At 31.9% G+C, this 26,593-nt stretch overlaps 1 protein-coding gene across 4 annotated transcripts in view; it reads left to right on the top strand.

The window, feature by feature from the left end:
- LOC148278662 (lysosomal alpha-glucosidase-like) overlaps positions 1–25,991 on the top strand; it is a 166,828-nt gene extending 140,837 nt beyond the window's left edge. For all 4 annotated transcript variants that reach the window (XM_088231059.1, XM_088231060.1, XM_088231061.1 and 1 more), the window contains 3 exons: positions 4,234–4,503; positions 6,656–7,453; positions 25,572–25,991. In XM_088231059.1, the coding sequence (XP_088087185.1) occupies positions 4,234–4,503; positions 6,656–7,453; positions 25,572–25,961 (1,458 nt within the window). In that variant the 3' untranslated portion in view covers positions 25,962–25,991. The remainder of the gene's footprint in view (positions 1–4,233; positions 4,504–6,655; positions 7,454–25,571) is intronic.
- The last annotated feature ends 602 nt before the right edge of the window (positions 25,992–26,593 follow it).

Genomic DNA, 26,593 nt, shown 5'->3' on the forward strand with positions numbered 1-26,593 from the left:
TAAGTCCGAATACTGTTATTTGACTAGTCGGAAATAACTGTAAATGAAAAATGTTAATATTATGTTTGAACTGGGTTCAACCCTTGGACCTCAAACCTTTTAAGTACAAGTTTAGAACAACACATTTACATAAAACACGAGATGAGATTAATACTTCATAAACAACCAGCGGACCCTACAGACGTTGTCCTGCCCGAACTTTGGCTTGCCTGCTATGTGCTGGTTCAGCAAACACAAAACCTCGAAAAATTAGAATTTTTGATAAACTATGTACTAAGTGACATTTGACATTGAGATTGCGGCGTCACCTACCGGGTCTAAAAGTGAATTTAAACCATTCAGGGATTCATTCAAATACACACAAAAAATTCCATAAAAATCGGTCTAGCAGTTTTAAAAGGAGTTCAGTGACATACACGCAAACCAAAGAATGATATATAACTAGATAAATAAAAAAATAAGACCACACGTTACCTTTTTTTGCCTTTTTTGTGATTTTAACTTTTTCGTTATAAAGGATAGTTTTCAGTTTTATATCTTCATGTGATTGGCTTAGAGTTCTCGTCGTGCTCAAATAAAAATCATGCAAAAATCACTCCTCTAGTCCCATAATCAAAGAAAAAATCACGGGAATATGTGTTAATGAATAAAAATTAGACCACGTTTTACCCTGAGTCCTCTAAAATTATGACAATCAACTCATGTTCAAAGCCAATTTAGTCATTTTTTCACCATCAGCCAGGTTTTGTCATGAGCATTTAATTCGAATCCAAAAGAAATGAAACGAAAAATGCCTGATTGTGTTGTGAAAGCGTGCAAAAACTATCCGGAGTAAAGGAAAAAGACTTTTTATTGATAAGTAGGTACTTATATACTTATTTATCATTAAATTCCAAAATTAAAAATTATTTATATTCAGATATTGAGTTTAAATAAGTACCTAGGTACTTGTTACGAAGTGAATGCCGATTCAATTCAAAATACTTTATTAGTCTTTAACAAATAAAAAAAACTGAACTTCTTATTTGGATAAAGGTACGAAGAAAAACATTCAAAGCTTCATCAGATCATTTAGGCACTATATTTATTCTTAAAAGCGATTTAACTTGATACATCGATCTTACTTAAAGTTCTTTCACCGTCTTCAGTTTTCGTACGTCAGAAGTTCAATATCTTAGCTTTATGTCGAATTAGGGTGAAATCGTTAACTGAAATCTATTTATATGTAATTTATTATAAAATGTTAATGCATCCATAAGTTTTGAAATCAGATTACGAAGAAGGTGTTACCTAAGTTTATAATGCACCTAACTCAATGGTATTTCAAACGTTCAGAGTAAATCAGTTTGGAACATAATTAAGTTGAGCTAAACTTTAAGTATTTTGACTAGATTAGTGCTTCGAATTGCGCAGCAAGTCAGCTTATCAATTTATAATCTAGGTGTTATAACTTTAAACATAAAAAAGTTTCTTATGCACCGTAATATCTTATACAAAAATCACTCATATCATACAGATAAGTATTTCTATCACATTGTTTAACTGCAGTAAAATGTGAATAATAAATATTTATTCGATAGACAGACTATGTACTTTTTTGAGAAAGAAATTTGGCATTTACGTTTACCGCACTTTCATAGTGTTGTAACTTCTAAACAGAACTTCAAAATAAAATGATCAGCTCTGTGATTCAAATGCCATTCCAAATTCTATGAATCAAATACTATAAATAATATACGGAATTCTAACAATACTTCATTAATCTTGCTAGAAATCAAACATGTCACCTGTTTCTTGTTAGCGAAATGAGTTAGTCGCTACGGTAGGTGGCAAGACGACCATTAACATATACGGAATCTAAAGGATAATCTAGTAATGATTCTGTTTGTTGACAGTTATCATATATATAGGCATCCTATTTATAAATACTGAAATATTTATCTACATTTTTTCCGATAAAATACTGACATACAAAATGAACGAGTAAAAACTAACCATGTTTTCATGGTTCCCGGTATTTTTACCGGAAAAAACTTACGTAAAAAAACAAGCGTTGTCTAGTAGGTGATTTGGTTCAGCCGGATGAATCTCACCCACGTGATAAAGGTTTCAGCTCTTTTACTTCACAAAAGTCAACAGATGGAAGAGTTGAGGTAATGTGGATGTTCAAACATGGGCAGAATAATGAATGTTACACAGTGAGTAAAGTGGCCACTTAAACCAGCCAATGACAGGTCATAAGCCCTGTAAATGCCTAGACTTATATATTTCCTTCTCAATTTTTTTTCCCTTTCTGTTGAAATAAATTTAAATATGAATAACTCCCTAGGGAGTTATGCTATAGTCTGCATGCATTTGGACATACTCAAACATTGTAAAAAAAAAACTTTTTAAAGATTGTCGTTTATTTTTCACAGGTCAATTTATTTACACAGGCCTGAAGAAAAGCTCTAACATTTCTCAAATAAAGGAAAATGAAGATTGTTTCGATGTTTTTTGCCTATCTCTTATTGTCAATATTGATGAGAAATTCATTTTATTTGCGCCGATAGTTAATGAAAAAGAGAACTGAATATATAAGACAGGTTTTGTTAACTATCTGAAAAAATAAATTCGATATTCAAAACATTTTTTCATGAAAATTAATTCCTACTTTAACAAGTATATTGTTTAAAAAGACGTTAACAAACTGGTGGGTATGATAGAAACTAGTAAAAATTATGCAAAAAAATATATTATCGTCTCTGTAAGTTAAATGCCGCTGATTACTGTTTGCAGTAGGTTTTTAATATTAATAAAATTGATTGTGTTTGCTATAGTTTCACGAAAAAAGTTTTTCTGAATTATTTAAAAAATGTAAAAAAAACGTGTCCTGAATAGTGACTTTGTTGCACCGAAGATGCGAGATGTCAAAATGTTCAGGAGGCACAAAAAACCCTGTGATTTCGCAAAAAAGGGATAAAAACAGTTTTAATTGCAGTTAATATTGGGACGTTGATTTATAATCAAAAAAACAATTTTCAATATCGTATGCGTCAATGCGGAGTAAATTTTGGCACTTAAACTGGCAATTATGTATGGCTTATTCGATGTATTGCCTTTCCGCAAATCCGCCGCATGGGATTTAGGGATATACGCGATATTGCTTTACTTCTTTAGTAAAAAGGTTTATTCGCGGTTCTGAGTTTGATCGAATGCAATCAATCTATTAGTCGATTTCGAAATTCAAATATACCAATCAATGCGGCTTGTGCCGCTCAATTGAAAACGCTAAAAAAGCGAATTAAGATTTTTAGGGTCATACTCATTATTAAAATAACACAGACGTTTTTCTTATCTCATTATTTTTAACATACGTTATTATGATTATGAAAACATAGGTAGCAGTATTGTTTGTAAAATGGTCTAATGACAAATAAATAGACAACGCCATATTTTATTTGTAAAAAAATACTACATAATAATTACATATTATGACAAATTTTGATTCTATTTAAATAGTTTCATACAGTCCGTTAACATAAGTCAAATGAAGTTAATATTAAAAAATAAATATATCCGGTTTTATTGACACATCAGTTTTAATTCGATTGTAAAATATATATTGGACGTTTTTGATGTAAAATATAATATACCCGTATATCTCAATACGGAAAAATAAAATTCAATTCCATACTACCTACGCACAAATTCATTCGAAAAAGGGTGTTTATGATTATTTGGTCCACCATTTATTTTTCAGGTTTTACTTTTTACCTAACATTTTTTCGGTGATTTACAAAAAAATTGCTAGCAACTTAACAAAAGCAAATAATTTCAACAGCAGTCAAATTTTTATTTGAAAATAATATGCCATGAACTTATTTCTGGGGGGTTTAGTTTATCGGATTTATTTTTAGAAGTAAAATTTTCATCGGAATATAATATGATTTTTAGTTATTTTTGAAGGGTTTAATTTATTGCATTTATTTGACGATTTAATGATTTGCATTTTAGTAAAATATAAAGTAGGTTGAATGTGTTCTCATAGTATAGAAAACTTCTATTAAAAAATTATCTAATTAATAAATTATTATTAAAAACTAACATAAAAAATGGAAAACTTTGCAAAATTTTGACAATTCACTTCGAGAGGAGAAGAAATGTATTTTCAAAGGTTGTTGAAGATTTGAATGTTAACACTTAAAATTATTTAATTTATTTGTATCTAATACGCTTTTCCTTTCATTGCAGATCCGAGCAAATGACGGACCGATTTATGACAGCGCGGATAAACTGAAGATTTTATTTCTAGAGCCAAAAAACAATAGAACGTATGTGACGTCACTCTATAATATTTCTGTGGCAGTACCAGACTACTCCCTCGAAGTAACCGTGTCTTGGATGAAATCTATTTGGCCTTTTTACTCCATGACTGATTCGTTCGTCCTCAGTGACAATTGGCCGAAGGTTGATAATGGCACGTCAAATTGTTTTGTCACTAATATCCCATTCATCACGAAGGTAAAAAATATTTCTGAATATTGCTGGTATAACGTATTTTTTTACCAAAATTTGCTTATTTTTTTAGTTTCTAAAAGAGAATTCACCAGAAAAAAATAGTGAAATGATTCTGAAAAAGCTGTTTTAATCAAGTTGTTTGCATATAAGTAACTATCTTAATTTAATAATAAAACAGAATTAAGTTATCAATCTTTGTTTAAAAATGAAATATCATTTGATAAAAAAGCATTTAAAAATCACAGGCTGCAAACTCAGCCTAGACGCGCCTTTAAGAATGAAAACATTTCTTTGTGTGAACAGTCAAAAATTAATACTCCATTTATAAGTCGATTAACGGGTTAAAATATTTTTTGGTATATGTTAACTAGTTGGCCGGCCTCTCGGTGTAATGGTTAGTGCGCTAGCCTACCATGCAAGAGGTTTCGGGTTCGATTCCCGACATTGTTGATGGGTAAGTTTGGTCATCTTGCCTTCATGTATAAAAGATTATCAAGATACGCTGCGATTGGTGTACCGACGCAGTGCTCAATGCACCATTAGGTGCGGAAAAAGAGTGATGAAACTAGTTGAGTTATGAATTGAAATTTTAAAAGTACATGGATAGAAACGTACTAACGTACAGAAATACAAAATGCATACGCCGTGTTTAGGGCAAATTAAATGTGTCAGGGTAAATGTTGGTATTTTAATGAAAGGCGGTGTTAACTAAAAATAAATCTTCTCGGAAGAAATTATTATAAATTACCAAGAAATGTATCAGAACTTGTTTGTAATTATAAAATCTGCGCCTTTGATGATGAATTTACGTTCTTAAGCATTTTAATGGGGACAAAGATAGCCAGTTATAAAACCCATTACCTTAACAGCTGTTAAGCTTTTGAAAACGAGGATTAATTTTTCCACACAGAACCGTTTCGCGGTCTCTTTAAAAGTTCTCTTAAAAGCATTAGGTTAAATAAATTATTATATTTGAATGTTTTTAATTATGTCAGTTCAGTGGTAACTTGCTTCTTTTTCCATAGAAACAATTTTTGTGAAAACATTAGAAGGTAACAATTTTTTTTTTTTTTTATATCTTAAGATAATAATTTGTATTTTTTTAAGAAAAAACTTTCATAAAATATATAACTTAGTTAAATAACAAACAAACTCAAAGTTTTACCAAACAATGACTGAATTGTAAGGAGTAAATTGTTTATCTTTAAAAACTTTTCCATAAAATATCTCGATAGTTTATATACTGAGTTCAAGTGAATTTTCAGTAACAATGATAATTGTCGGTCTAACAGCAACATATAAATTGAAAATAGAATATTCATAATAATTTATTGAGTGCAAGTTAAAGACAGCATAATATGAACTGTTTCATCTGTAATCTGTTGTGATCGAAACCCCCGTATTTATTTATTTAGATACGGCATTTCTAGCATTTACATATGTGGATTAAAAGTGTTTTTTAACAATCGAGTAAGATATATTAAAATACTTAACACATTATAAATTACTTGAAATACATATATATTTTAAACTAATTCATTTTTAATAAGTTTCTGATAAAATAATAAAATACTTTAAACAATCAAACTATTACTATTCTAACCCGATCTTCTGAAGTTGATTTGCTCTTTTTGATAAGAGTATGTTGGTCACTTTATTTTTTAAGTTAGGCAGAGATAAACTTGATAAATCAAAATATGATGCATATTTATTCCCGGTATTCTGTAATCTAAAAATAGGTGAGTTGTACTGAGCTACCGTTCAAGAATTTTGACAATAAAATATTGTTGATGTTCCGCTTAATCTAGGTGGTACATACGAGTCGAACGAAGAAGTTGGTTTTATTATTTTATATAAAGTCGTAAGATCGGTCAATGTTCTTTGTTATTGCAATTCAGTTCATTTTAGAGAGTCTAGAATTTTTTTATAATTTAATTGATTACTTGATTACTAGGGAAACGCATCTTAAAATTAATATATCTAAGAAACTTATTTTGAATTTTCTCAATAGAATCTGAGAAAGTGATTTTATAAGGTGACCATATTGGAGAATTATAATCCAGTTGGGTCCTAACTAGAGATATTGTAATGTATTTATGTTATCAAATTTCGAGAAGTGTATCGAGTATTGTTAAAGAGATATTTTTCTTTTCAGAAAATAAATACGAGTTTGTGTGAATCTATTCCTTGGAACGCTCGGGATCCTGTTAAATATGAGAAGCACATGGACAGTCATAACTCATATGGATCGAACCACGCGAGGGCAGTACGAAATGTCGTTCAGGCCACAAACCAAACGGACAATTTCATATTATCTTCGAGTACTTTCCCGGGAACTTCGAGCGGAGCGCACACACAGAACGTGACACTTTCTTGGAGTGCATTCAGTGCGGTATACAGAGATGCAGTTTGGAAATCAATGCAGGGGCTCCACATACAAAGTGTTCCCGTTTGCGGAGACGCGGAGGACTCGGCAGAAGAAGACATAGAGCACCTTTGTATCAAGTGGTACCTCGCATCGGTGTTTTTGCCAGTTTTCAGAGTAACGTCAAATAATATCGACAAACATCCTTTGGCGTTTACTGGATACGCGAGTAAAATAATGGCGAACGCGATAAAAATGCGGTATAAGTTGCTTCCGTATTTCTACAGCACGCTGTTGAGCGGACAACCCTTAATACGACCGATGTTTTATAGTTTTCCCGAAGGCAACACGACCACAAATATCGACGAACAGTTCACGGTCGGGGAGGCTATCATTATTGCTCCCAACTTTAAGCCGCGGCAGACTAGTGTAAGTGTATTTTTACCGAGGAATGAGACGGTTTATGACCTTTGGGGAGGAAATCAATATTTCGGACCCGATAGACCATCTCCCAATGTGGACATAACTTCACTAGAAAATGAAATAGTTGCACTTCTGAGAGCTGGATACATCCTTCCGATTCAAGAAGTAAGTAATTAAAACTAATTATATTGCATTTCATTCATAGTTTTTGATATAAAGTTTAGTTTTTATATTTATGAGTATATACAAAATTAATGAAATAGCTTTCGTACATATTTATGCAGCGTTATTATTGGTTTATTAAAATTTTCAATTTTATCGTCTTAATTATAGTAAAAAAACATTTATAAATATATTTTCGAACTGAAATCTTATAATGCACATCAGTCAGTTATTTCGTAAGATGACTAAAACAACAACAATTTTAAGGAAATATTCTACTTAACTCATCAGCATAGGCCTCCTTTAAACGTGATACATTAATTCTAACGTTTTTCTAACATTTCGATGCCTTCCTTGTATGATGATTTATTTTGGGTCTCAAAATAGGCTTCAGTTTTAGGAATCATTCTTTATTGAAACCGAATAGGGCCCATTATACGTACAGATCGGACCGCGGGAAATAAGACGCGCCATTCCGATCTATGCACAATGCACAGATCTGTACGTGTAAAGGATGATAGCGCTCCGTGGCCCGCAGTCTAGTCGCTAAGCTGGAATTGCGTGGTTTCGATCGCAGTCCGATCTGTGCACATCTGTGCGTAAAAAAGACGGCGCGTCGCAGCCTACAGTCCTATCTGCAACCCCAAAGCGAGATTGAGCCAATATTTTTTTCAGTAAATATGTCAGTTTGGAGTATTTCAGTTATTACAGAGTTTATACAGATGTATAGAACTCACCCTTGTCTTTAGAAAATCAAGACTAAAATTTATTGCAATTGAAATCTGTACGATGTTTGTGGAGTTTACCAATGCAAATGCAAACTGCATTGGTATGTAACTTAATCATTTTTGTTACATGAAGGTAAGATGATCAGTCTTACGCTTCAAGTACCAGTCCAGAGACTATGAAACATTCAAGTGTATAAAAACCTTTTTAAATTTCTGTTGTTTTTCCTAAATAAAAAAATCTAATATTATATATAAAAATATAAATATATATATATATATATATATATATAATGTTTGTACGTTTGTTGTCGATACACCAAATAACTACTGGACCGATTTACGTGTGGTTTTCAGCAAAATGATTAGCTTTGGCATCGGCCTGCATCTATAAATATTAAATACAGTAATATATAAGGAGCGCAATTGAGTTATTCGTCGTTCACCAAGGCTGCATTTAAAGATAATGCATGTACAAAAAAGATGGAAGGATGTTGTTTTTTTGTTTAAAAAAATGCTTTTGAATATTTACAAACAACATTCGCTTTTTGTAAATCTCAATTATACGAGTATTTTTTCCTTAAACTCCTCATAATTTCTACCTATTTATTTATTTCTAATGAATTTTCAGTAACAATAAAAAAATATTAAATTATATTTATGAAAATCGCATTCCCAAATAAAGTGAACCCCTGTTGGTAGAAGAGCAAAGTTTGATTCTAGTAAAATAATTATATTTGAAAATGAATTATTTGGTGATTTGTAATTCAATCATAAACAAGTACCTAGGTTCTTACTTATCAATGAAGAGTTAGATCATCTTTTTTTCTTTTTATCCAAACAATTTTTACAAGTTTTTACACACAATTTACGCTTACGTCAAAATCGGTTGGTGGTTTAAGAACGGTTAAATACGCGCTGGCCATGACTGAGCGTCTGGGCATGAGTTGAGTGTCATAATTTTAGAGAACTCAGGGTGCGTCAATGGTTTTATTTAAGAAAACCGAACCTGTTTCTTCGGTTATGTAAAAGCATTATGAAGCAACTGTTGTTAGTATTCTTAATAATGTTTTATCTTAAAAGGAAACGCGGTCTGACTTTTCTTCATATAAATATATTCCCGTATTTTTACCCTGGGTTATGGCACTATACATATTTACTATCGACATGTCTCAATAGTTTTGGTTTATTGATGAACGGTTTATTATGGGAACTAGAACCATCCAAAAGCCCATGAAACTTCCAGTTTTATCTGCGGTCTTCTGGCGCGCCGTAAACAAATATAATAACTTTTTTTGAAAAATATAAAATGTACAAAATTTATCTTTTATACTCAGTTTTTAAAAAAATATGTAAAATCGGTTCAGTTTTGAGGTGCGGCAAATGCCACACGAAACGTCAATTTTGTCTATTTTAGTTAGGCATAAAAGGTCCGAAATGCAGTAGACTTTTTCACATTGCGTCAGGGAGGCATCTTCAAAAGAGTGACAGGAAAACAATGTTCAAATACCTATTCATCAGAATTTCCTGGACCGCATATTCTCACAATTTATGTAATACGAAACACAAAAATAATTATGTATTTGTACACTAATTTTAACTAAATGTAATAATTGATGTCAATTTTAGAGAGAGCTAAGCAATACCGGGTTCAGCTCGTTTATTATTTTTTTTAAAACTGAAAAACACGTGACAGAAAAATCTATTTAATATTTTAAACAATAATTAGAAGCAAAAACAATACGGGTGCATATTTTCAGCAGGAGTAGATTGGTCTTTAGTTTTATAATCCTAAAATGGATAGAAGGAATGGATAGAAGAAAGCCGCAAAAAAATTCGAAGTACGAATATTTTTAGTGTGTTCAAATGTTTGGATTTTTTTTCTAGGGAGCTTTCAAGATTTTAAATTATTGACATAAAGAGAAAAAACATTTATGAAACATTGAACCAGCTCATGACAGATTATTAGCCTTATAAGTGCCTATTTATTATAAGTCCATTTTTTCTACTAAAAAATGTTTTTTATTAATAATTTTAAATAGCGTTGAGGGCGCCACGAATCAAATTTCAATATAAAAAAGAAATCTTCATCTTTAGTTAACCTACATTTTAGGTTTCAGTGTGATCCGTAAAGCGTAATAGATACAATGAAGTTATTCTCAAGTTATTCGAACAATGGAATTAAAAGACAATTATCTCAAGAAGATTGCCTCGCCAAGTTTGTTTTTGTTTTCGACAATAAAGCGTCACATTAATGAACATTTTGTCTTTGGTATGACAAATTCTAACGTGGACGACTAAGTCTTAGTGATGATCCAAAGATAGGTCCATCGAAAATTGTAGTCACCCAGGCAAACGTCGATGCTATGCCTAAATTTATCGAGGAAGATCCTATCTCTTTCTTCTTTCCTTCCCATCCCCCTCCCCTCTTCAACTCTTTTCAATCCATGCCTCATGTCTGAGAATGGTAATTACGCCTGACTCTAGGCATGGCTTGTCTGTGTCTCCCTCCATCTGGAACGGTCTTGTGCTCATCGATATTTGTCAGTGATGATTTTAATAATTCAGTGACTATGCCACTCCATCTTGTCGGTTGTCGTGCACGCGACCTTGTCCCTTCGACACTTTGCAGGATAATAGTTTTCTCCAAACTATTTGAGTCCCCCTGGAAATATGTCAAAAAACTGCAGGATTCTTTTCTCGCACATGTAGGTTGGTCTTTCTCCTATGTCCAGTTCCTAGCGTATAGATACAGTCGTACGTCTGGCCGTCCACGAAATCCGCAGCATTCGCCGCCAACACCACATTTCAAAAGCTTCGAATGTTTTCTTTTTAGACTCCCATAGTGTCCAACACTCCACACCGTACATGAACACTGTAAAAATCAAGGACTTTACCATATATATGATTTTTTATTTATTTTTTTGTCAAATCACAAAATTCAGTATAATTCCTTAGAATATGTCCATGAACTCAAAAAAAAGTGGTCATTAAAATAATAATAGAGGAACTCTTTCTTTTTAAGAAAAAAATCGCGGATCTTCGCTAGACCTCCAGATCCAAATGGTTCAAGCCCGTTAGAACTGGGAGTGCATCTGTCGAGCATGTTCTATATGTTCTATGAGGAGCGTCGAGCATGTTCTATATGTTCTATGAGGAGCGTCGAGCTCGGGGCCTTGATTATGATGGGTCATACCCTTCACCTTGACAGTATAGTTGAAGATAAATTCTCTCTTGCGATAAAAAAGATACATTACTGACCCCCCAACTTTAAGTTTTGGGTAGGTACATCGATATGAAACAAGAAGCGTACTTCACGGTACACATATCCACGTTCTTAAAGGACATAGATTCAGTATGACGTCATAGTTGAAGATAAAAGTCTCCCGACTGACTACAAAGATGTACTACCGATACCCCCACTATCAAATTTTGATGTTAGTACATTGGTTTATACCGAAGGGTCTACAACCCCTCGATACGTTTATCTACGCATTAAATGTGTCAAAATAAAATATCCACCGAGAATTTTTTTTTTTTAATTATGATTTATCAAAAATTTAACCGTTTTGAGGTTGGAACTTTTTTTCTCAAATGCTTATTAAAAATATGAGAGAGACATAAGTAAATTTTAAAGTCGAATTAAATTGTGATTTAACTGTCAGTTTCGGAAAACAATGGCTAGATGCAGTGGCTAGACTAGCTAGATGCTGTCCTACTAAGGTACAAGAGCATCTAGCCGTAAAATGTTACCAATGTAAAAAAAAAGAGCATATAACCGCTTTAAAATGGGCACTTTTTATCACAGAAGCCTATTAAAAATATAAATCAGAACTAATTTAAATGTTAAAGAAGTAAGGAACGCGGACTAATTTTTGTAGTCATTCATTGGTTCATTTCGATCATATGATGTCTATATGGCAAGTAGGTAGAACGTACCGAGATACAGATAGTACAGAAGTTAAGTATACCGTCTCGATATATACAGATGAATAAAGCGTTCATAATCGAGGCACAGGTCAGCTACACATCACACAAGCTTTGATCCAGACGGCAACCACTGACTTAAGTGCTGATAACGCAAAATCAATTGTCTAGAAGTGCAACGCTCCTGAGGACATTGCCTACACTTCACCGTAGTTGAGATTCAAGGAACAAAAGAATCAATCATGTAATATGAGGACCTGCTTTATGGATCACTATACATCTTTTCAGTATTTTCTCACGGACGTTGCTATGTGCCTCGTTTATTTTATTTTATACCTGCATTTAAATGTGAATAAATAAGAAATTCCGCATTCCAACCTGTTTTATCTTCGTTCATCCATCTACGCTTCGACTGGTGTAGGGACTCCTCAAAACGTAACCCTCAAACACAACCTACAGCAAAAGCAAGAGTCGGAAGAGGTTGCCTTTGTCCGTTTCAAATAATTCGCCTAAAATATTTCAGCGCTCATCGATGTGCCCAACAGCCAGCTGCGTAGCATACGATGCCTAAGAAAGTGGATTTATAATAGACTTTTAAAGTTTAAACACAATCCTCAGCGTGCATTTTATTGCAAAGCCATATTTCCTAAATTTATAGCTTTTCTAGCATGGGAAGTATAAGAAAAATTACCTTCAAGAGATACATCAAGGTTTTAAACCGAAGTTTAAAGCTCAAATAAAAGTTCCCATGAATTAGATAAAAGGAGGACACACAAGATTTTCTTTCAATAGGGAAAATTTGGTTTTTTGAGGAACTACACTTAAATTCTCTCGAATACCCCAATCGGCTTATTCATTTAATGCATTAGCTGCGTCACTCTTCAGGAATCTGCGGCTATTGCCCTCAATCAAAATACATCCATCATCGGCAATAATCTGGATCATACATGATGAAGGAAAAATTATGTTTTTTCACAAACGTTTTCCATTTCTTTTGTCATCTCTAATAATTTTAAATAAACTTTAGGCGTAAAGTTTTCTAAATGAGAATAAATAATTATACCAATAGAACTATTATTTCAAAAAAGCAAATGGAAAAGTATTTTAACTTCTTAGCAATTATCATCCATTTCTGATATATAATTTTAAGCATCTTAAAATACATAAACCACCCATTTTTAAAAACGACTAAATTCAAACGTCTCCTGGTAATTGAAAAAATCCTTCGATCTCAGTCACAATATGGCCTGAAGGTTGAGTCTGATATTTGATCAGTTCAAAATTGAAGGACAAGTTTGAAGAGAAATTTCGCCCTCAGCCTCGGTCATATATCTTTCGAAGTAAATAATTATTTTGTCAAATACAAATAGTTTTCGGATTTAATATAATTTAAGTTGGTATTTTGAGGCAATCGAAAGGTTTATAGGCAACAAACTGGATTTTAAAGTCTCGCAGAATTATATCTTTAAAAAAGGCAATTATTAAATGGAGGTATTAACACGAGGGCTATGACTTGTGTTTGACTGGATTAAGTGATCACTCTACATACTATGCGACATTCACTATTCAACCTATAAATTACAAAAGTACATGTATAGTTTTAAATAAAATAGTGACATACCCCAAAATCTATGAGACTAAAAGCCCTGTATTAAGTTGGGATTAAGCATAATGAAAAATGAAAGCATACCTACAGGTGTCCGCCGACAGATTTGACACTTAAATGATAAAAATTTACATAAATAAATCTTAGATACAGTTGATTTATTTTCGTAATCAGTAACAATGCGGATTCATGTCTTGAAAATAAAATGACCCGGGTGCTCTCCGTTTTGTTGCAATCCACGTCTGTTAACACCCTCTTAGCCTAGTGGATGCAATCCCAAATAGCGAAGGTTCATTATTGTAACATTTACTTATGTGCTTTATTTTAAGAACTGGATACCACTTAACGTTATTTTTCTCATTGATCATGTTTCTTAGATAAGTGGAATAATCACCCTATTACAGGTTTCAAAACTGATATTTTTTTATTCTTTTGTATCAATTCCTAAAATAACACCGCGAACAATATTCTGCTTTATATCACCCGTCGATGGAAGGAGTGCTCTCTTGAAACTAAAGAAGTGTTCTTATAAAATAATAAAAATATTTAACACTAATAACAAAGTTCTATTTTCATAAAAACAAAGTGTTACAAAGTGAATGCCGACTCAATTAATAATATATCATATTAGTCAATACAATCCAAAACAGTAAGGAAACATAATATGAGAAACGTAAAATACAGTATAATACACTATCTTTATTGTAGAATTATTGTATTGTATTTTAAAATAATATAATTGAGAACTTAATACTTTTGTGCGATGCGAATTTCCTCATTCTACCGCGTTGTCTTTTATGCACGTTCATTATCAACTCCATATTCCATTCATCTCTATTGGTTTCTACGACTAACGAAGTTGACACCATTTCTGACGTTATTTAATTACTCATTTACTTTGAAAGTAAAAAGCTCATTTCAACTTTTCTCCGAAGCTATTTAAGAAATAGAGTTAATGAGTAATTTTTTTCTCTTTGAAAAAACCAGCAAAATCAAAATTAGTGTTCGGAAAGCTCAAATTTGATTCATTTTAAAAATAAGAGAAAAATACCCGAACCAAATCAACATATACTTCAATGAATATGATTTATTTTTTATAAAAGAGGGAATATAAAGTCCAGGCATTTTTCGTGCTGAAAAAGACTATTTGACTTTATCCTGCTATCGTTTTGTACAGGAGTTGTTGGATCGCATTCCGAACATATTCTTAATATATTTTTATATTAGGTACTGTACTTTTTGAGAAAAAAGAATCTCAGGTTTTTTGTAATATTTGAATATTGATTTATTGGTACCATTTAAAAAAATTAAAAAAACGATTTCTTAAAATGCGTTTATTTTTTTTTAAACGTGAACATGGGTTTTAAAAATTAAATATTGAATTAAATTTTTATTACAAATTGTTCACGTGGACAAGTTTCCCGAAGGAAGAATAGTTAATTTTATTTCAACGCTTAACGAGTGAACATTTCCTGATTAGAAATTCACCAACCGTACTCACAAGGCGATCTTTATTTATAACTAATCACCGAACTAAGTACCGAAGCTTTCTCCTACAGATTTTCATGATCTTCGTTGGTTGGATATTTCATAAATTTAATTATTTCACCTGTAAGTAAGACTGTTACTCCGTTATGAGACCCTCTGAATAACCAATGGACGTTAGTTAACATCATTCGTCGAAAGTGGGTTGTGATTGAATTTCATATTTAATAGATATTTCACAGATACAAAGACCCCCCTCGAGAAAAGAAATTGCAAGTCTAAGCTTATGAACTTAATAATGACTAGATGGTTCGAGTAACTTATTTAATATAAGCCATGTCCATGTTTTAAGAAAGCTTTGGATATACAGAAAATATATTTGTTTAAAATATATAAAAGTTTGTTGCGGTAAGTAAGCTCATCGCCATCACAGAAAACGAGCAGTTGTGGCGGAAGTTATCGATTAGTCTCCGAGTTTGCATAGATTAACAACAATAAAAAGTTTAATAAGAGTACTTAATGTGTTTTACGGTATCTAGACTTTAATATTCAAATTTTAGAACTTAACGGAAAACAAACGATCATTTTGATTGTATGTTTAAACGTATATGTCAAGCATTTTTTTTTATTACATAAAATAGAACTTCTGTTCATTAACACTTATTTTAATACAATACGCCTTCACTTGTTTGCTAGAAATTTTGGCTCTTAAAAATAAGAATAAAAAATGAAAAAAAATATACGCATTAAGGAAGCGATAAAAATAATAATTATCTACCCACAACAAAAAAAATACTACGCGAGAAGTTTAAAATGAGTATTTAAGGTCATATAAAATTAATTAACATACATATAAAGTTAGGAATCTACACGGAAGAATTAAAAACTGCAAGAATAAATCCTATATTTAAAGGTGGAGATCGAACGGAACCTAGTTACTAGAGACCTATAACAAATTTAACTGTATTCAATAAAATCTTGGAAAAATATTTTCATAAATGATTAATGGGTCATATAAAAAATCTCAATATAATATGCTTAAACCAACATGGTTTTCAAGAAAAAAAAGGAACCGGAACTGCCTGAGTAAATTTAATTAAATATATATAAACAAATATGGATGCTAGAATTCCAACCACAGGAGTAATATTATGTTTTAAAAAAACTTTTGATACGGTACACATTGAGACCATGATTAAAAAATTAAATGATAAAGGAGTTAAATCTCAAAAATCTCAACTATTAAAATCATACTTAACTAATCGGAAGCAGTATATCTTTGTAAATGAAAAAAAAAGGAAAATACAAACAGTAAATTTTGAAGTCCCACGGGGATCTATTTTGGGTCCACTATTTATATTTTATATATTAATGACTTATCACTGTATAATTTTAAAAGAAAAATTATTATGTATGCCGACGACATTGGACTATTCTATTAAAATCATACAGACGTATTAACAAACAATGACATAAACGAAGACCTTACTATGTGACTAAATGGACAAACACAAACTTACTTAACCTTAATGAAAAAAAATGCAATATTATCCATTTTGAATCTTGAAAAAAATGTCACAAAGTAGATGCTTACATTAATAATGAACGACTAACTGCAATTGAATATGTTAAATACTTAGGACCAACAATAGACAGACAATTGACATGGAAAATTCATATCAACAATTTAATTAGCAAAGTGGCGACTTAACCGAGTCTTCTTTTTAAAATCAAAAACTTTGTTCCTATAAAGGAAAAAAAAATGTCTGAAGCCTATGTACAAACTAAAATATGTTATATGCAACTATTATGGAGAACAGAAAATCAAAATGACATAAACAGACTACAAAGATAGCAAAATAAAATATTAAAGTTAGTATATGACCTTCCCTTTCTAACAGCAACTAAATAACTTTTTAAACAAACTAAACAATTAAATGTAACTGAACTCTTTTAACTAGAATCCTTAGAATTTATTCATAAATAAGCCACTGATGTAATTGTAGACGAAGAATTAAAACTTGAAAAAACTGTAGTAAACATGAACACAATACGAGAATATCAGAAAAAATATCACATACAACCTTTTAAAACGAGAAAAGGCGAATCGAGACTAATAAATAAATCATGGACTGAAATTATACAATAAACTACCAGACAAAACTAAACAAAAGACTCAGACAACCTTTACAAAAGATGTTATAAATATTATTATAAACAGTAGAATTTGAATTTTAAAAGTAGAAATATTTTGTTAAATATATGTAACCCGTAAGGGTTTATCAATGAAAAAGTTAATTAATAAAAAAAAAATGTGAAAGTAAAATATGTAATAATACTGTCAAAATTTAGCACAAACACAAAATAAAATTTTAGTCTTAAAGCTAGTCTTAAAAAAAAAAAATTACTCAAATTAGGTATTTCATTTCATTATTCTATATACGCGTCCTAGTTAGAGCATAAGGTGTCCACAAAGAGCTAACATGCATCTCGGTCGGCTACCAGTTTCTGCGCGTCCTCTCAAGTCAGGTTTGCGTCCTGTAGTTCTGACATAATAAGATTCAACAGGGGTAAAATAAAATATTCTATTATACTTTTCACAAGGAAGTTTTAGAATCAGTAAAAGTAATGCGTGATTAAAGAATTACTTTTGATGAACGAGCAACAAGATAAAGCAATAAGAATGCCAGGTTGCTGAGAATGTCCCAAGACTTTGCTAGTGTACATTTGTTAGTGGTCGTTTGGGTACTCAAATATGGTCGCCGTATTATGAAGTACGCATTTAACGATACAGAGAAGATTTCTAAGACACATTAACTAAAGCTCAATATTATACGTATGATTATTTATTTATTTATTCATATAGGTATCAATGGTTCAAATATGAAATAAAGTAGGATAATTAAAACCAAAAACTTAGTTAAAGTAAAATACATATTTCTTTTAAGTAAAAAATAAACAAAACATATCTAAGATGAAAAATAAAAGATAACAATTAACGTTAGAAAATCTTAAGTTCTAAATATAAATACATCAGAGTAAAGTTGAAAATAATTAAACAAATATAGTGTCTTATTTTTAACTAGGTAATATTGGAAAATAAAAATAATGCTTCGTAGCATTGTCGTCAATACTTTATTAATAGTACATTTTATGGAGCAATATGAAAACTCAAATTATCTAAATAACACCTTTATTCTATCAGTTGATTAGGAGAAGTTACCATTTGGCAATAAATGCACTAATGTATAATTTATATACATAAAGAAACAAACAAAAATACGTATACAAGAAATAACGAGTGATATTACATTTTGATTATTGAAAATATCAAATATGTGTTCAAACTTATTTCTATACTTATGTATACTGGATATAGGTGAATGCATTTTGAAATTGGTTTAGTTTAAGTTATCTCATTTCATTTCTAAGAAAATCATAACTTAAGGCTTCTATAGGTATTTTTAATTTATAATATATAAAGAGCGAGAATTTATTTTGTACCCTTTCAATAGAATGGGAATGAACTTCAATATAGGGTGATTAACCGAAGAATTGTATTCAAGTCTATTCCTTACTATTGTGCAGTACAATTGTTTATCAGTAAACACACATTAAAATTGATGCTTCTCTCAGAACAAATCCAAGCATCTTTATCCCATCATTAACGATCTGATTAATATGAAAGGTAAACTGTTTTTTCTCATCAAGCAAAATACCCAGATCTTTTATTTGAGACACTCTTATCAAATCAATATCATTTAAAAAATAAATCAATTCAATCGGAATTAAATCTACAAAAGGTTATAATTAAAGAGAATTCCAAGCAGAACTGAAACTACGTTCGTTTTATGACAGAAAAGAAATGTACGTTTTATGTTACTTTATAAAATAGTCAACTTTCTAATCGATTACCCAGACATTGCGCAATTAAAAAGGCTTCATTTACCACAAAGACGTACGAGGCAAGAAATGTTATTTTTGGAAGAATACTGCCGTACCGACGTCAATTATAATAACAACAATATTTTGCAGAATGGTGTATGGTGAATTACACAGTGTGTAAAGTATTATTTATTTATTAATTACATTATGCATACATTTGTTAAGGACAGAGACACAGTTTATAGCGACACAATCAGGAACGACCCATGTCTGTGAACTTGCTCCGACTCGCTAGAAAATCCGTGTTGAGTCGGGGCACTTGTAATGCATTCATAACCATATATTCACACACATAATATATATACATTTACATTCGCACATATTTATTTATATTATATTTTATACATACATAGGGCTATGTATAGCGTGTGAGCTCGCCAATATATGACAGTAAAAATTTTATTGTCTTTGAATTTCCTAGAGTTTTAACCATCGAAAAAAAAGAAGATTGCAAATAAAATCAACAGACAATGGAAATTTGATGTGTATTATTTTAATAGATTGTTTATAACAGAAAAATACATAGAGAAATATGCATTTTTATTTTTTGTAATAAAAACAGTCTAGTAAATTCGAATAAATAAAAATACGCTTTATATTAACGATATTAATTACAATGCAAAAATAACATTGAATACTTGAAAAATAAATAATACTGAGTGTTACAAACATAATTTAAAAAACGGATAGCGATTAAAAGTAAAAACTATCTTAAGTTTAATTCTTATAGCGATAAATACATAAACATTATAAAACAGGAGTTATACAAATACAAAAATAATATTGTAACTAGGTGGCTACCTACACGGTTAAATTTCGAAACACCACGCAATTTCTTATCTCGGCTACGCTATGTAAAATGAAAAAAAATATTTAAATTAATAATTTCATCACGTCATGAAGTCGCCCCTGGGTAGCGCCTGCTAACGTCAATCAACAAAAACATCCTTGTTTTAATTACAATATTTCGGCTACGCCATAAATCTCTTTTTTTAAATAATTTCTCACGTCACAAAGTCGCCCCTGGGTAGCGCCTGCTAACGTCAATCAACAAAAACATCCTCGTTTTAATTACAATATTTCGGCTACGCCATGAATCTCTTTTTTTAAATAATTTCTCACGTCACAAAGTCGCCCCTGGGTAGCGCCTGCTAACGTCAATCAACAAAAACATCCTCGTTTTTATAACAGTATTTCGGCTACGCCATGAATTTCTTATAAAAAATGTCAAAACGTCACAAAGCCACTCTCTGAGTGTCGCTACTGACATCATTTACAAAAACATAATTATTTGTGCTTTTTTCAGGTACGCAACATTTTTTTTAAATACACCTACCTAACCGATAAAATACTATTAGTAATTAAACCAAGGTGTGCTTTAAAGTACCGTATGGCCAAATAATATTATTTATTATTAGAATATTATTGACATGTAGTTTAAGCATTGCTGCATTCACGTTGCTTTACTTCTGAGAGCTCAACTGCTATGTTTTTCTATGGTTATGTTAATGTCATCTGTCATGTATTGGCGAGCTCACAGGCTATACTTACGCCCATACATATACATATATATTAAGTTTATACACATCATTGATACTTTATACATTATTACATTTTACATTTATAAATACATATTAATCATTTACCAGTTAGTCCACTGGCCACTGTGGCCACTTAAACCAGCTATTGACAGATCATAAGCCCTGTTGATGCCTAGATTTCTATATTACCTTCTCTTAAATGTTCTTTATCTCTGCTGTAATATGTTAATTATAAAAACGTTATTATTGGTTGTAAATTTGGTAATATTGTCGATATTTTTGACACGAGTGATTAACAAATAAAAAAAATATTTGTTTACAAAGCCTTAACTTTGTGGTCAAACATTCTAATAAATGTTAGTAAATATTTGTATTTAACCACTCTCGACTTTATATGTCTACCGGTTTCGAGACGTACCCGTCTCTTTATCAGGACACTTACTACACCAACATGCAAATATTTAAGTATTACCGGTAGACATAAAAAATCGGTAAGTTGTAAGTAGAAATACAACAATGATTGTTCAAATGAATAATGACACAGAGACTACAAAAATAAAAATACCAAAAAGTGTGCGACAAAGTGACACAATTTCACCAAATCTATTCAAGTTAGTTAGCTCTAGAAAATATATTTAAAACACTCAACTGAGAGAACAAGGGGCTGAAGATAATGACACATTTCTGAGTCACCTAAGATTTGCTGATGACATTATATTTACAAGTAAAAGCATTGATAAATTGAGTCTAATGACTAATGAATTGCATGAAGCCTCTAGTAAAATTGGTCTGAATATGAACATTACAAAAACAAAAATTATATGTCCAGAAAACAAAATCAGCACTGTTAAAAGTAAAAACTTCAAAACGGTAGATGAATATATATATTTTGGACGTAAGATAGACATGGCAAAGAAAATCAAACGTCGGAACTGCCAAGACAAATAGGAATGAGTTGGGCAGCTTTTGGAAAACTTAGGCACATACTTAAAAATAAAGAGATTCCGATTTGTCTGAAAAGGAATACATATGAATCGTGTATACTGCCAGTGTAAAGTAAATATGCATTTGAGACCATAACCCTCATAAAAAAAAAATGTAGAAAAGCTCAAATGCCCACAGCGATTCATGGAAAGATTCATGCTTGGTTTAAGCCTATGAGACAAAATAAGAAATAAAGAAATTAGAAATAGAACCCGAATAACGGCTAATCATGGATTACGTAGCAGGACTGAAGTGGCAATAGACAGGACATGTTACGAGACAAGACCCTACAAGATGGACCCCTTAAATTTTAAGATAGAGACCTTGGGAGAATAACCGAGGCGTCGGAAGACCTCAAAAAAGATGGTCCGACGACATAGCTGCTGTAGGGGGTAGCAATTGGCTGCAAGTAACAACCGACCGAGAAAAATGGAAGCATATGGAAGAGGCCTAAATTCAGCAGGTAGATAAATAGATAGATAGATGCCTAGACTTGTAAAAGGGAATATAGAAGTCTAGGTATCTACAGGGCTTACGACATGTCATCGGCTGGTTTAAGTGGCTACTTTACACACAGTGTTACATTCTACATTCTCCATTCTGTCTTTATTTTAACATCTTTATTCCTTAAATTATTTCGTTTGTTGACGTCTGTAAAGTTTAAAAGCTGAGACCTTTATTGTTGCGGGTGAGATTCATATTATTGAATTATTTCACCTTCTTATTTTTCAATGTATATACTTCTTCTTAGACCAGATGGATTTATCAACAATGTTTTGAGTTTATCTAAATTTTTGTAGACGAGGACTGGATTTAACCTCTAGGGGCTGTAAATATTAACAAAATACAACAGAGATAAATAACATTTTTGGTGAAGGGAATATAAAACGGTAACTGACCTAAGAATGGAAGGAATAAAGATGTTCAAATATAGGCAGAGACACAGAGTGTAAAGTGGCCACTTAAACCAGCCAATGACAGGTTAAAAGTCCTGTAGATGCCTAGACTTCTATATCCCCCTCTCTAAAATATTCTTCATCCCAGTTGTATTATGTTGACATTGACAGCCCTCTAGGGGTTGAATCCAGTCCTTGTCTACAAACATTTGGACAAACGAGTCGAACGTTGCGCTAAATATTGACGAGAAAGATCAATTAACTTTTGACGCGGACGTGAGTTTGTTGTTTTCGTTTAAAGATTATTTGTCGTTCTCCGTCCAACCCCAAAATTTAATAAAATCGTTTGTTCAGATGTAACACGTACTAAACAAAGCAATTTAATTTTATAGCAATTGAAATGCCAGAGTGGATAATTTATTAAACGGAAAATGGTAGAATACAATCGTGAAGTTCGTAATGGTTTATAAACTCCCGACACAGGATAATTAATTTAACTTTGGAAACATGTTTTGTGTACTATTCTGTCAACAATATTTATCTTGTCGTATAATTTATTGAAATGAATCGTTTTTTCTTCAAAATGCAAACGAGTCGCAACCAACATAGAGCTATAGAGATGCCTAAAGTTTTTTTCAAAATCGAAAGTCTTGTAATGAGAAGAAATGTAATAGACCTCACCTAGTTACATAAAACCCTCCATTATTTTATTGATACTTCGCACATTAGCAACATAAACTTATGTACATGCTTATATACGACTCCATTATCTTGAAATTTTTCAAGTTGATAACTTTTTATTTTTGATGTTATTATTCCCTCTTAGACTGATATTTTTGTAATTCAAAAGAAATTCGTGACACTGGCTACCAATATAAATACTTTAAGTTTAAAAAAAGCATGTTTTCGTGTATTTCAAGCCTGCTGCGTTAAAAAATCACCGTAAAAATGACTGATTAGCTCTTACATCGGAGATATTGTGACAAGTCATTTTTTAGGGTTTACATTGTCAGTTTAGAGAATAATATTCTAAGACCCTTTCAAGCTTAGTTAAAAAGCTGTATAACTTCACAAAAGCAGCCGTTTTACTTCTATTCTTGTAAGTTACGCAGTTCACACGAAGTAGACCTATGCAAAAATGACAGCCCTCGTCGGCTCAATCAAATATGGCGAACGCAAGTGAAAAATCTGTGGCGATATAAAAGCCATCGCTGTACTCTTAGAAATGCAACTGGGGTGCACTTAAACTGAAGTTTTTTAAATAAATACATTTCATTTCATTTCATTTCATTTGATTTGCACCAGAACAGGCCAGGGGGCCCAATTACAGTGGTGAATTACATTACAGAACAACCAGGCTTGAGAAAAATCACATTTTTAATTTTTGTGTTCTCACCGGGAATCGAACCCGGAACCTTCCGTGCGTGAGTCAAGCGTCTTGACCACTACACCACGGAGGCCGCCTTCATATGTCGGACAGTAGGGATAGGAAATCACATTATATTCAAGCAAACTGACCTGGTGGACCCAAAAAGTGTTCTTTTTTCATCCCTTCATACAAAGCTGGGCTCAATGAAAAAATCTATCAAAGGCTTGAGAACCGAGAACAAACCTTTCAGTGGTGCAAGAATAAAGGAATTTTTTTTTACTGAGCAACAAATTTGACAGTTTGTAATTAGATCTTGCGTTTTGGCGGGGAAAGATAAGGAAGCTTGGGAAGCTTTTAATGGAGATTAATGTATTTTTAAGATAAAAAAACATCATAACTACACTCAGTTAATGGCGGTGTTTCTAAAAAACATTGATAAACTCCCACCAAGACTTTTTCTCTCCTAGTTGTGGAGCTGTCAGTGATGAATAAGACGATATATCCCATTAGGATATTTGTGTATTACAAAAACATCAGGGCTATAAGAATGCAGTAATGCTTACGGATTATTGCTGGTCTACGTGTAAGGATGCTCCGAAACTCACTTACATGAGACTAACCAAAAGACAAGGATCTCATGAAGCCATTACATGATTCTCTTCATACCCAATCCCCTTTCAAGTATTCATCCATCAATTTTAAACTCTTTGAATTTAACTGTTATGTAAAAAAATCAAACGGACTTTAAATGTTATTTGCTTAAGTGTCATTAAAATGATTCGTTTTTTTTAAATCCGTTTAAATTAAATACTTCCGCGATACGGTTTATCTCAATAACTAGAAATCATTTAAGATTCTCCTTTGTTTTTCTCGTGAAGTGAAGGAAACAAAAAAAAAGTTTGATGGCCATTCTAAATTATTAGTCTTTTTTTACGCTATTTATTTCTTCTTTTATGAAATTTTTTCTTTCTATACAGCGTATTTTTTATCATTTTTATATTACAATAGATTAACAATATTTGAGTTTGTCCAAATAGTCATAGACAAAAGACTGGATTTCACCCCCTCTAGTACTTTATTGTTGTGAAGAGATTCATGTGACTGAATTATTTCTGACTGAATTATTAACGCCTGAAAACAATTTTTCAATTTTTAAACTTCTTCTTGGACCAGTTGGTAATTCAGTCAGACTCTTCACAACAATAAAGGTTTCAGCTCTTTAACTTCACTAAAATCAACAGATGGAAGAATTGAAGAAAAATGGATGTTCAAACATAGACAAAATGGTGAATATTACACAGTGTGTAAAGTGGCCACTTAAACCAGCCAATGACAGGTCATAAGCCCTGTAAATGCCTTGACTTCCATATTTTCTTATTTAAGGTATTATCCATCCCTGTTGTAATTTGTTAACAATAGATTAAGCTTTTTTTTTTTAAATATTTTTCTTCATCTTTTAGTATTTTTAACTGGTTTCTTTACCGCTCATACTTGACGCTTATTTACATTAAATAAGTATTTGTAACACATTGCGCTCTTTAAAAGGTTATACAATATGAAGGGTCTGTATGTATGTTCGGTTGTCTGTTATTGTTCAAATATAAAATAAACAAATAACTAATTAATTGTTATGTTTGTTTCAGAAAGTCTACAAAACGGCCAGTGAAACGAGAGTAATGTCAAACTTTACTCTGGTAGTTGGTCTAAATTGCACAAAAATGGAAAATTATGGAAATTCTTCATGTGTAGCCGGCGGCTATCTTATCATTTCCAATACGTCGATTTGGTCCTTCAATGCAACAGAGGCGGGACTGAGTTTAGACCCTTCGATAGCGATGTCTCGACCGACGCTATGCCGTAAATCTGCAGACGGCAATTCAAATCAAATTTCTTCAAGTATAGTTGATCGAATTCGCGTTTATGGGATGGATAAGAAGATAAATAATATGGGAGAATATTATTTGATGGACGGTTTAGGACTTGACGTGTGTAATCTAAGGGACGGAGAAATATTTACAGTCAATTTTACTTAATTATAATCATTCGTTTTAATTTACATAAAATTTGTTTTATTTATTAAAACGCTGAAGATTCAGTAATTAAATACCAAAATAAATAATGTAGATATTTTTGTTAATGAAGTAAAATAATTTCATCATCTGTACCCGAGGAAACATAGGACACTTTCTCGGAAAACCAAATTATTGACTTTGGTCATCTTTTACGCGAAGATGAGGTGATCAGTATTGCCCTTCAGATACCAGTCTAAAGACGATGGATTTTTTTCAGTGTATAACCAATTATTTAACGTCTATTCTGCAAGGAATCAGCCCTTGAGCATCTTTGGCAAACGCGCCAACTACTACACTGCGAGGCAGACACATAAATGATTACCTGAAGTGGTATTCTGAACGCAATTACGCGCGTAGAGAACGCATTTTAAACGCGTATTTACTTACTAAATACGCGCTTACAGAGCGATCACTTCGCGCCCTATACCGCTTAGAATACCAGCCCTGATAGATATATAGTAACTCTTCGAATCAAAAACACTCGTCCAGGATTCTGGTTCTAATCGTATTCAACTCATCTAGAATTGTATTCTTCATCCGCCCGGACGTGGAAAATACTACAAAGTTTACTTTTTCATAATAATTTAATCTTC

The sequence above is a fragment of the Micrasema longulum genome, unplaced genomic scaffold (genome assembly GCF_059751315.1).
Source record: "Micrasema longulum isolate JH-2025_06_02 unplaced genomic scaffold, ASM5975131v1 h1tg000848l, whole genome shotgun sequence".
Taxonomy (NCBI): Eukaryota; Metazoa; Arthropoda; class Insecta; order Trichoptera; family Brachycentridae; genus Micrasema; species Micrasema longulum.